The sequence below is a fragment of the Carex rostrata genome, chromosome 11 (assembly GCF_964058835.1).
Source record: "Carex rostrata chromosome 11, lpCarRost1.2, whole genome shotgun sequence".
Taxonomy (NCBI): Eukaryota; Viridiplantae; Streptophyta; class Magnoliopsida; order Poales; family Cyperaceae; genus Carex; species Carex rostrata.
This window is the reverse complement of record NC_135928.1, coordinates 1,968,490-1,982,153: the sequence shown is the minus strand read 5'-3', so window position 1 is coordinate 1,982,153 and position 13,664 is coordinate 1,968,490. Positions and strand designations below refer to the sequence as shown.

General features: G+C 33.3%; 1 protein-coding gene across 1 annotated transcript; it reads left to right on the top strand.

Annotated features, from left to right (window-relative positions):
- The first annotated feature begins 4,373 nt into the window (after nt 1-4,373).
- On the top strand, nt 4,374-13,664 carry LOC144562164 (uncharacterized). The gene is made up of 6 exons (XM_078311331.1): nt 4,374-4,524; nt 6,086-6,344; nt 6,474-6,510; nt 7,227-7,332; nt 10,867-10,977; nt 13,509-13,664. Exons 1-6 carry the CDS (start codon nt 4,441-4,443, stop codon nt 13,623-13,625), a joined length of 714 nt encoding a protein of 237 aa, XP_078167457.1. The 5' UTR covers nt 4,374-4,440; the 3' UTR covers nt 13,626-13,664.

Genomic DNA, 13,664 nt, shown 5'->3' with positions numbered 1-13,664 from the left:
TCTCTCTCTTCATTTGGCATTGGACATTGTATTAGATTGGGAATTGGAGGCGGTTCGATGAGCATCAAATCGCAGTTTCAAAATTCGTGCAGATTAATTAAGTTTGTACAAATATAGATGCAGATCGAACTGCTTCCCCTCCTTTACATCGATGATCACTGGGGTAGTGGGGTTTTATAGAAGCATATAAAACATGAGAATCAAGAAAACCTTTATTAACCAATCTATCCCTCATGTTTTCAAAATAAGACGAAGTTGCCCCATCTGAAAGAAATCATAAGACTAGCTTCAATTTTTGTGATCTCATCACATGTAAAACGATTATGTGTAGGTCACACTCACTTAGGTCCTGTTTGGAAGTAATTCCGAAAGCACTGTTGAGTAAAATTCAGTTCAAAATTTTTAATTTCTATACCCATTTTTATTTCCTACTGGGCTGCCGAACGGGCCCAGTAGAAAATTTCGTGAGGAAATGTTATAAATTGAAGTACAAATGAACAGTTTAAAAATTCAAATGAGACGCCTTAAAAATGCTGATTGCTGAAGGCCCATTAATCCATCAGAAAATCGAAAAAAAGAAATTCGGCCTTCCATAAAAGGCTTGCATTTTGTTCAGGTATAACATTTGTACAACTAATTTAGCAAAAGAATGAGCCGTATTGGGCCAAAGGCGGGTTTTCAGATTGGGTTTACTGCTAGATTCTTGTGGTTTTTCTATTTATTTATTTTTCACTTTTTTTGCGGGCTGAAGTTTCTTCAATGTTAATTTTCTGTATAGAATCTTTGGGTTGCTGAAGCTTTTCACTGTTTCCTTGGAATTAATAGGATCCCAAAAGTTCGAATCCTATGCATTACCTCACCATTTGAATTTAAATCTGGACCATCGATAAGAACTTCAATGTACCCGGTCCAATCCTTTATAATTGTTATTCGGAACAGCGAGAATAGCGTTGTTATGCTATTTCCACAAAAAGTCAGAATAGCAATTGGTGCTCTCTCAAATATTCAATCCCTCCATCACTATTCTAAATGTTCAATTAAAACAACATTTTTGCTATTCCGAATAGCACCACATCAACACTATTCTCACACTCTTTCAAAAATCACTATTCTCATCTACTATTCTCAAATAGTAGTTATTCTAGCTATTCTAGAGTGCATCCAAACGTACCTAATGCACGAGTCTCTTTATCATTTGTACTAATATATAACAAACGGACAAAATTCAAATTCTAAGAGTGGAGTACCTTAGGTGATATGAATTCGGGTTGGTAAAGGAGTCGTTCAGCAACAAATGATTAAGAGCTTAAGGAGCGCTAAGGAACTGATGTTCAGTTGTCTTAATTTGTGAGTAAAAGTTAAGGAAGCTAAAGGAAAGGGCAGAGGTGCCTTAAGGTCCAGGAAGAGGATTAAGATTCAGGCAAAAGGAGACTAAATGAGATATTCTTAATCCGCGCTAAGGAATCGGTGTTCGGCAGGATTAAGCGGATTAAGCCTTAAAGAGACTTAATCCCTTGTTGCCAAACAGTTGTTTAGTTGATGCAATTAGTGGAATAGATATTTGTGAAATGAGTTTTTTTAAGCTCTTAAGGAGAAACTAAGAAGGGCAAAAGGGTATGGGAGAAGTAGGATTAACTTTTTTGTATAGAGAAGAGATAGGCGAACTTAAGCCTGTCTAAGACGGTATTGTTTGGTCTACTTAAGAGAGATTAACTCTAAAAGTTAAACCATTTGTTTAGTACAAAAGGAGGTTACATGGTGATAGTACAGCTAAAGAAGTGAAAATCGTTAGACTTTCAATCTATAGAGACCAAAACTAAATAAGAATCAATCGTATAAATTTGTTATGCTACGAATGAGAATCAATTTTACATTAAAAAAAAAATATTTTACTCCAAATTATATAAACATTATGCCTAAATACAAAAAAAAAAAAAAATTGGAAAAGAAATATGGAGATGAATTGACCATTTAATATACATAATTGCGCCTCTGGTTTCAGACTTGTCCATCCATAAAGAATTGTCAAGTTTAAAAATCATATATAAAATATTTAGAAAATTTGAACATAATTTTTTTATTTTTATGTCCAGAACTACAGATGCATAAAAACCTTTCCCAAATAAATATTATTTTTGTTCAATATATTCTCTCTTATGCACGGATTTGATTTAACAAAAGAAACGAATGACTATTTTTTTCTTATTTAAAGAAGTGTGCGTTTCAACTACAATAATTCATCGTATAAATTAGTTTTAACATATAAATTGTTGTACAGATGCATTTACTCAAAAGGAGCTTTCAACACTGTATCAACTGTTAACAAAAATTGCTGTATTATATGCTTTCAACACTGTATCAGCTGTTAACAGAAATTGCTTTCAACACTGTATCAACACTAAAGGAGCTTTAACATATTAATTGTTGTACCAGATGCATTTACTCAAAAGAAGCTAATTTCAACACTATATCAACTGTTAACAGAAATTGCTGTATCAGATGGCTCTTTCTAGCTAAATTAATGTTGACATTAAAGTTGCTAGACCATATGGCTCCTTGTATCACCTTTCACACAAAAATTGCTATACAGGCAGATAGCTCTTTCTTGCTAAATTGATATTAACATAAAGATTGTTGTACCATATTTCTCTTTCTTGCTGTAACCATTTGAACGTCACGATGTATCATATGGTTCTTTCTTGCTTTGGTTCAAGCATAAAGGATAAATTTAATTGTAGAAAAAAAAAATCAATTTCTTAAAAGATTTTCTATATACTCATGACATGAACATCTAAATCCCAAAAAAATTAATGGTTTCTTTGCAGTTGAGAATTAATACATTTAAGTTAAAGAACCCATATCCAAAGATTCTAATTTCCTTAAAAATTATCATTGAAGGCCCTTAATGTTTGTTCATATCTAATACATAATCAAAAGCAGCAATCTGGTATAAAAAAATTATAATCCAGAATAAAATACAGAGATCTGCATGTGCTCAATTATTCTAGTCTTCAAATTAATATTAGTAATGACTTGGTGATAATTTCATCAAGAATTAAGTCAAAGGGACAAAATCTGCATGGCGTCGAGTCCATATCCCCTGATTCGAAACTGAGCCAAAAGTATTTCTGACTTTTTTGAAATATAGGGAATCTGCTTTACAATTCGTGCAAATTTACTATAAACGATCATGATCTAATCTGACCCTGTTACTGTCGACTTCTATGTGGAAAGAAGCCTCCTCATGTAGGTTTTTATATTTATGTTATGAAAAGAGAGATGTAATCGAATATTTAGAGATAATTTTTATATCATTTTGGAGTTGGTTGGTCAAGTATTATGGAAGATGTAATTTTTATTTTTATTTTTTCTCCTCAATATTCATTTCAGCAATTTCATGTTTTTTTACTCTTTTGACTGTATCACATTTTTATCAATAGAAATAAGATTAGAGGCTTGACCCCTATCTTATTTCAAAAAATAAAAATGGAAATATTAGGAGGTACTTCTCAAACCTGAAGTATTAACATTCTCATTGAAGCCCCTGAAACACATTTTTTTATATTCCTCCAATTTCTGTTTCTTAAAAGGGAGAAATAATCACATCTTTCCATGAAAGAAAAGATCGTTTGACCTTTGACCAATGGCAACACTCTAAAAAAATAATTATTGGTTTTACTATATTTTTAGTCCTCTTAACCTCATATATTTTGCTTCACACACTTCTATTAAGTTTTTTTTATCTGAATAGATTTTAGATTTGTGTGCAACCCTTCATTTTTCTCTTATTTTTCATTTTCCCCCTCCTCTAGCTCTCTTACTCATGTACATTTAAACTCCAAATTTTTCTTTCAATTTAATATTCTAAAATTTAATATTCCTCCAATTTAATATTCTAAAATTTAATATTCCTCCAATATATATATATAGTTGGTCACTCGCCTACTATTTTCTAAAAGAAAGTTTGGTTATATAACATGCAAGAAGCATTTGCTACAATTTTCCACCTAGCATTTTTCATTTCAGAAATATGAGTTCAAAATAATTGACTACATACAACATTGTGAGGTTAAGAGGGCTAAAACTAAAATAAATTATATTTTGTGTCCATATGCAAAAGAAGACCAACTCAACCGAAGATTATTTAAAGTCATGAGCTCTCCTGTTCGTTTGACAACTTCATTTACAATCAACTGTCTATATTTTTTTCCAATCAAAATTTTCAAAATCAGGGGACCCAACTAGAGTGAGATTTCGGATTGAAACGGGTGCACAGAAATAGTGTTCTCTGGTGAAACCCCAACTCAGCTTCACATATATTTTCAGTTAAAGAAATAATAGCATGCAAATTGTGCCATTAAAAATCTCTATGTTCTCTCTCTGTTCTCTCCACTACTCCCTCCCCTTCTTATTTGGTTAAAGAAAGAGAAGAATACTGAAATGGGTACAGTTGATGGAGAAGCAGAGTGGGGTTTAGTAGCCCAAATGAGAACAATTGTTGAAAGTCAAGATCCTTCTTCCAAGGTACTACTCACCCCTTATTCCTCTCTATATTTTGTTTTCCTTTTTTGCAATTTTAGATGGATGGAAGAAGCTTTTTTTGTAATTCTTGATGCGGTTAATGGACTAAGATTTTGTTGGCTCAACTGTGCTCTTATAAACAAATTTATTTTATCAAACTCCAACCTTTACTGGCTTCTTGAATCATCTTAGCTCTCTCCCTTTCTATATCTCATGCACATACGGGCAAATGTGCAAAGGTTTGTGTTGTTAACAACACAAATTTGAGTTCTGGTACAACACCAGACATTTGCCCTGAGCGGTACATGCATTCAAGTAATAAGCTGGTACAGTATTGAAACTTGAGCTCTGGTCAGACCCAGAATTCAAGTAATAAGCTGTAATTTTTTTCCTACTCTATGGAAAAAAGTCAACATTCAACCGTTATATAATAATAGATTAACAACACGTTAGAGATAATGATTACAGCTTTTTCTTTATTAATACATTGCATATCTTTTTTCTCTTTGGGATTCCTTCCATTTATTCCTTGTTTCGATCTTGGGCCCATGTCTTTATTAAAAACGTACCTTTGTGCTTATTCAGCTATGATACCTTGGTATCTTAAAAATATTAATTATTTTTGTTAGAAAATAAAATAGATCACCCAATAGGATTCATCATAGATCAATGGCTCGGATTAAATCAAGTGTAGTACCAAATGTAATAGAATAGGCAACGGTACATAGAAACAGTGGTATCTATGCACACCAGTGTTGTAAATAAGGGTATGCGGTCGTCGGACGGTTAGAGTACCACCAAATGACTAATCGAGAATAATCGGTTGATTAGTCGAAAAATCCATGACGGTTTGATCACCGCCAACGACTAATCGGCCGATTAATCGGCCTAAACGGACATTTTTTACAACAATGGTGCACACCATAATTAGGAGTAGGTACCAACGGTAAAAAATATAAACGGCTATAACATAAAGCCATGTACTATAAACATCAACACAGTAGGTACCATAAAAAATACAATCAACATTATATATCTCCTCGGATCTCATATATGTTATCAACATTTTTGCTGGTGTATATATTGCTGGTCCAGCTTATTACTATCTCCTCTCCCCCAGAGACAAACTCAGAAAATTATTTCAAATAAATAATATCGAAACAAAGTATTGCAAGAGGCATGCCGAGTATTGAAGAGTGTGCGACTCTGTATTTGGTTTATTCATAGCCAAAAGGCTGGGTCATGTTATCAAACTTGGAGCTTCTAATTTGATCTGAATAAAGGTTTTATATGAAAGGTTTAGATCATACTTCCTAAATTAGATTTAAGTGTATGATTCTCTTAGATTGGATGGTCCACATTACAATACAGTAGGATCCTGCAGTTTCAGGATCCCTGTTTTGGGTTGCTAAAATTATTCTCTGTATAAATAATCAAGCTTAAGTTGTTCCCACTGGATTAATAAATAAAATCCTTAGACATGTAGCATGCTGCTTTTCTTTCTTTTTTTCATACCTACTCTCTCAGTAAAATTAAGAAAACATAATCTGTGGAAAATATCCAGGAGACAGATAACTACACACTCCGGAGATTTTTACGTGCGCGTGACCTGAATATAGAGAAGGGCTCTTCTCTATTTCTAAAGTACCTGAAATGGAGGAGACATGCGGTACCAAACGGATTCATATCCGAATCAGAGATCCAAAATGAATTGCGCCCAAGAAAGTTGTTCATGCAAGGATTTGACAAAGCCGGGCGGCCTATATTAGTTGGTTTAGCAGCTAAGCACGACTATTCCAAGAGGCAAATAGATGAGTACAGGCGTAAGTTCGCAAAACTTTTTCTCTCCTGTGTCGCTTCTCTTAAAATAAATAAAAAACAAACAAATTAATCAAATTAAGAAGAAAAAGAGGACGAGGTGAAAATAACAATTGTATATTTTTTAAATGCAGGTTGTGTTACATATTTCCTTGACAAAGCATGTGCAAGGTGCGCTTGATTTATATATATATCCTTGATTGATACACACATGCTACAACAAAGTAGACACTTTTTGCGAGGGAAAAAATGTTTTTACGACGGTCATCCGTTGCAAAAACAAAAAGCTGAACAATGAGAGTAATTCGTTGCAAAAAGTCACTTTTTTATCCTCGCGAAAAGTGTCTCATTCTTGTTGACATTACAAATTTTCAAGATGCTAATTAGTAGAATCTCAACTTGGAATCGATTTCTGTTTGCTCTATTATCATATAACTTGCATGCACTATTTTCTCCCCTGTTATTCATATATAATTTCTTAAGAATATTAATTTAATTTTGATACATTTCTTGAATATTCATTCTTTAACCGTGCTTTTGGCACTGTATTGATTTTACAAGAGTTTTAGGGATTTAGTGTAAGCGGTATGGACCTACTAGGCACTTTTCACGAGAGAAAAAATGCATTTATGACGGAACTCCGTTGCAAAAAGTATCGTCGCGAATAAAAAAAACATATTTATGATGGTACTCTGTTGTGAAAAATCACTTTTTACCCTCGCGAAAAGTGTCTGTCTTTTGTAGTACTCTTGTCCTAATGAATGTCTTTTATTGCTTGGAAGAATTATACACACTAAATGCTTAAATATATTTTGCATGTGTTCAATTATTCCTTTGTTGTCTCTTTTTATAACTTTATTACTAAACTTCAACAACTAAAATTATAGGATGCCAACTGGTAAGGAGAAGTTCATTTTCATAGCTGATTTTAAAGGATGGACTTATGCACATTTCGACACTCGCGCATACTTGGCAGCTGTCGAAATTATTCAGGTTCATTTTTTCTTTTTATTTTTCTTTTTTTCATTTAAGATAACAATAGATCTATAATTTTTAATCATGAACCAAAATATAGCTTTGTTAAAAGAAGTCTAGAATTATGCTAAAATATCTGTTATATAATTAATGGTAACTCAACAGAGGTGTTGAGGCTTTCAACTATTTATAAATCATGTGACATATTATCATTGCAACTGATATGGATATTAAAGAATACATACTTTTTATCAAGCTAGAATCTATTAAAAAAATATTGGTTTTTGCTTTCCTAATGCACAGTTAAATGTCCTCCTACTTCTTCTTAAAAGTCTTCCTAACTAACTGATGCATAAAGTACGATGGGGACCACTAACTATATGGGGGACTACTAACTACTTGGGGGACCACTTATATTTGAAAAAAATTTACAACTGTCGCGCGCATATATGAATACTTATACGCGCAAGTATTACCATATAGTAAATTAAGTATTTATACCTAAGATATTAAATATTAAAAAAAAAACTGATCATCAACTTTCTTTTACACACTCATCTTTTACACATTTTTAGAAGTAGGTATTTTTTGTCCGTTTAATCTCGTCAGTATTTCTAATGATCTGTGAGCAATTTTGCGAATTTAAAACCACAAACATCTTCTACGTAATTTTCTCTTTCAAATGAAATCCATGATAAAGTACTTTCGGGTTCTTCGTCGTTCAAGTATTCATACCTCAGTGTGCAAATATTCATACCTTGTCAAATATTTTTCTCTCAAATGCCGAGTATTCATACTTACTCGGTAAAGTGTGAATATTTATATTGTAAAGTATTTCTAAGAAACCCACAGACGTGTCTTTGGCATTAATTACCTGGGGGATCACTACCAACTTTGGGGGGCCACAAACGTCGCTTGAAAGCGACTACGATAGGGGCCACACACAGAAAACCAAGGACAAGTGGATGCGTAATGACATCTCAAGTGTCAGCATTGTAATTGTTGTAAACGTTTATTTTTAAAATATCAAGTATTCATACTTACACATTAAAGTGTGAATTTTTATGTTGTAAAATATTTCTGAAAAATTCTTAAATGTGCTTTGTGAATTAACTACCTGGGGGACTACCAACGCACAATCGCCAACACAGTAGTTTTTGTAAAAATATTAATATATTAAATTTCAAATATTCACACTTATGCATTGAAGTGTGAATTGTTATGGTGTAAAGTAACTTAAATTAGTAAATCAGTTACTCTATTTGGTGCTTGCATATATTGATAGGTACTAAATAAAGTATTCATACTTATAACTAAAATATGAATTGTTTACATCAATGTTTTAAAATGCGGTTTTGTTCATGCATGCGGAAGACCACTGCATACCACATAAGCGGTATGCGGACGCATATGCGGATTTTAATGCGGTTCTATATATGCGGATTTTAAAATAAAAATTCAAGTATATACATATTCATATTCATATAGTTGAATTTATTTTCACATAACCAACATGAAGTGTGCCTTATTGTATATAAAAAATACAATAATTTGGGATGGGATAGTAAAACTCTGCATAATGCATATGAACTTTTAATTACATGCGCTGCATATGAACTTCATAATGCATATTCGGACCACATATGCAGCCGCATGCTCAAAACTGCATGGGAGGGACTGCATGACATTCTGAGCACAGCTACTGACTACATAAGCATATGCAGCCGCATTTTAAAACACTGGTTTACATATGACATTTGTATTTCTAAAATATATATAACATATCAAGTATTCATACTTACACATTGAAATGTGAATTGTTATATTGTAAAATTACTTAAATTAATTAATTTGTTTAGTGCTTGAACATATTGATAGGTACCGAGAAGAGTATTCATACTAATAATTGAAGTATGAATTGTTACATTGTAAAGCATCTTAATTTAATATATTTTTTAAATTGACAATATTCAAACTATTAATATATGAAACAGTAAGTAACAATAGTTAAGACATCAAGTATTCATATCTACTTGGTCAAATTTTGTTGTTATTGTGATGCATATGTTTTATCAATTTTAAGACATGGAGTATTCATATCTACTTGGTCAAATGTTGGTATTACTGCGATGCATATGTTTTACCAATAGTTAAAATAAGAAGTATTTGTATTCAATCGTTTATGTTATTATTCTTTTCATACATAATTTATCTGATTTATTGATATCTAAAACACTTAGTATTCAAACTTAAGCGTGAAGATGTGTATTGTTATGAAACAATATTTGACTTTAATTTTTTTGATATTTATAGATAATAGCAATCATATTAACATGTGTATTTATACCTATGAATTTATGTACGAATATTAACTTTAAAAAGAAATTTTAATAAATCTCAACCATCTCCAATATTTTATCAACAAATTTGTACATGCTGGTAATAAGAACCTGGACGCTCCCAGTACTTTTTTTTTTTTTAGTTAAAATCCATACAGGAATAATTCAATGCAATAAACAAAGTAAAGTACATAAAGTACATAGAAAATCTAGAACAATTTGAAATACTAAAACTAAAATCTAGAACACTTGAAATATTATCGAACCTAAGAATGAAAGCAAGCATGACACTTAAAAAAAAGTAGCTTTGCTGAAATTGCATCCCTTTATGTACAAGTACCAGTTCTTTTGTATTGTACCGGAGCACCTTCAATAATACATCTGCCTCGGCTTCAATAATACTTCAAAAAAGTAGCACGTGTTATTTCAACAAACAATTCAAGATCTAAATTTATGGATAAATTAAAGATAACTAACGATCAGTCCAAAATCAAGATCCAAGCACCTGCTCGATCACCATGAAATTGGTACCTGATTCCAAGAGTTTATTATCGTAGTCACTTTCAAGCGACATTTGCAGCTCCCAAAAGTCAGTAGTGATCTCCAAGTAGTTAATGCCAAAGACACGTCTGTGGGTTTCTCAGAAATAATATACAACGTAAATATTCACACTTTACTGAGTAAGTATGAATACTCGGCATTTTAGAGAAGAATACTTGACAAGGTATGAGTATTTGCACACTGAGGTCTAAATACTTGAATGACGAAGAACCCGAAAGTACTTTATCATATATCTCATTTGAAAGAAAAAATTATGTAGAAGATGTTTGTGGTTTTAGATTCGCAAAATTTTTCACATATCATTAGAAATATTGACGAGATTAAACGGACAAATAAAATCCACTTCTAAAAACGTGTAAAAGATGGGTGTGTAAATGAAAGCTGATGTTCAGTTTTTTTTTTTTTAATACTTAATATCTTAGATATGAATACTTAATATATTTTATGGTAATACTTGCGTGTATAAGTATCCATACATGCACATGTCAGTTGTAAATTTTTTTCAAGTATAAGTGGTCCCCCAAGTAGTTAGTAGTCACATCGTACTTTATGCATTAGTTAGTTAGGGAGATAATTAGAGGACAAACTCAAACGGACAACATCTTTACTCTAAATGCTAAACAGTGTCTTCTGTGCATTTTGTGCTTTTCAGAACTATTATCCAGAGAGAACTGGGAAGGTGCTTCTAATCCATGTGCCCCAGATTTTTATGAAGGCATGGAAGATTGTTTCTCCATTCGTTGACAAAAATTCCAAAGAAAAGGTAATTATGTTTTTTTAATATAAGGTTATTAAACTTATTTAAATAAAAGAAGAAACAAAATTAGGATTGAAGGTTATATTTGACTATTACTTAAATTTAAATTTAAGAAAGATTTTTATTTGAAACCTTGATAAATATAATTTTTACTAAATAAAAATAAAACTACATCTGTAATTTCACATCTACAACAACACCATTCACATAAAAGACAACACAACAAAATCTAAACAACACCACAACATCTATCAACACAACACAGCCGCTAACAACACCACAACTAATAACAACACCGCATCTAGCAATCCTGCTTCAAGCTATCATCTATCTCCTGTTTGGGGGTGATGGGTGGGGGAGGCTGATGCTGATTGAAGGTTATATTTGACTATTACTTAAATTTAGTATGGGCCTACAGAGTTTAGTAGGATTGAAGGTTATATTTGACTATTACTTAAATTTAAATTTAAGAAAGATTTTTATTTGAAACCTTGATAAATATAATTTTTACTAAATAAAAATAAAATCACATCTGTAATTTCACATCTACAACAACACCATTCACATAAAAGACAACACAACAAAATCTAAACAATACCACAACATCTATCAACACAACACAGCCGCTAACAACACCACAACTGATAACAACACCGCATCTAGCAATCCTGCTTCAAGCTATCATCTATCTCCTGTTTGGGGGTGATGGGTGGGGGAGGCCGATGCTGATTGAAGGTTATATTTGACTATTACTTAAATTTAAATTTAAGAAAGATTTTTATTTGAAACCTTGATAAATATAATTTTTACTAAATAAAAATAAAATCACATCTGTAATTTCACATCTACAACAACACCATTCACATAAAAGACAACACAACAAAATCTAAACAACACCACAACATCTATCAACACAACACAGCCGCTAACAACACCACAACTGATAACAACACCGCATCTAGCAATCCTGCTTCAAGCTATCATCTATCTCCTGTTTGGGGGTGATGGGTGGGGGAGGCCGATGCTGATTGTGGCCTCCCCCAACCTTACCTAGGGAATGGATTTAACAGCTTTAGAGGCAGAGAGAATAATGGAGTTAGATTTTAGAGGCGAATTTAGGATTTATGACAACAATCAAGGTAAAGAGACAGAGGAGTTTGAGCGTGGAGAGGAAGGCGGCAAGGTAGGCGAGGTGGTTGAGGTCCGAGCAAGAGAACAGCAACAGGTGGAGAAATCCTAGACGAAACCAACAAGGAGGGAGAGCCGGGCAAGAGTCAAAAGAGAAAGGATAGCAGAAACCCTAGATCTCCTCTTCTCTTTGTTATTTTTCTCCTTTCAAATTTGTTTCCGATCACCAAGTCGCTCGCCCCCACTCTGTGCTCAGCTCTCGCGCCAGATTGTCTAGAGAGACAATTCTCACTAAAGATAAAGGAGGGGCAAGGACGGAGGGGGTGGGCAGGGTGGAGGCAGAGGCGATAAGGTGGGGTGATAGGTTGGCGGCTCAAGATTAACTTATTGAGCCAAGGACTTAGTGCAGTGGTACGAGTCTCATCTCCTATATTTTAAAGATGTCGGATTACTGGAGATCCTTTAATAAAAAAATAAAGTTACTTATTATGTTTACTCCAATTATTTTACACATTTTTTTATAATACAAATTATAGTTTAAATTACTCTGTCTAAAAGAAGAGAGAAATTGAAAAATAAATCACTATCTATAATAACAAACCATACAAGCAGACTAGGTATTGGTAAATTAATTTACTTATAACATATAATTTAATTTACTCTATTTGTGTTGTAACTAGTGGTTTGCAACTCGGGCGGGTACGGGTACCCCGGGTATACCCGTCTCGGGTACGGGTATACTCGGGTACAAGGGTATTCGGGTACGGGTATACTCGGGTACAAGGGTATTCGGGTACGGGTATGGCGGGTATAATTTTCAAAACCCATACCCTACCCGCCCTATACCCTTACCCGTGTACCCTTGACGGGTAAGGCGGGTACGGGTAGGGCGGGTACGGGTGTATTTTTTTTTTTTTTTTTTGCTGTTTTTTTTTCTGGTTTTTTCTGATTTTTTCTAGTTTTTTTCTTATTTTTTTGGGGGGAAAAATCAAATTTTTTGAATTTTGAACTGTGATGAACAGTACTCGGGTATACGGGTATGGGTACTCGGGTAGTCGGGTACGGGTTAACTCGGGTAGGGTAAACTCGGGTATTGGTCTAAAATAATGGGTCCGGTCCGGTTTTTGCCCGTACCCGCGTACCCGAGTACCCGACCCATACCCGGGCTCGGGCACGGGTACCCTAGCTGACGGGTACGGGCGGGTACGGGCGGGTATACCCTTAACGGGTTTTATTCAACCTCTAGTTGTAACTCCATCTTATTTATATTTTATATTTTGTTTAATAGCTTAAATGTGAAATAAAAATGTACTAGATATCTTATTTCACAATCAAACTTGTCGAAAAATTTTAAATTTGATCATTACGTTTTCCAGTTCCGTTGACAAAAAAAATCATTTTATATGTAGCTTGTCTTTGTTGAGGACAAGAACTTGCAAGAGACATTGCTCGAAGAAATTGACGAGAATCAGCTTCCAGAAATATACGGTGGAAAATTGCCTCTAGTTCCCATTGAAAATGCATAGAGCGTAATTTTATTTTCACATTGAAATTTCCTTTTAGTT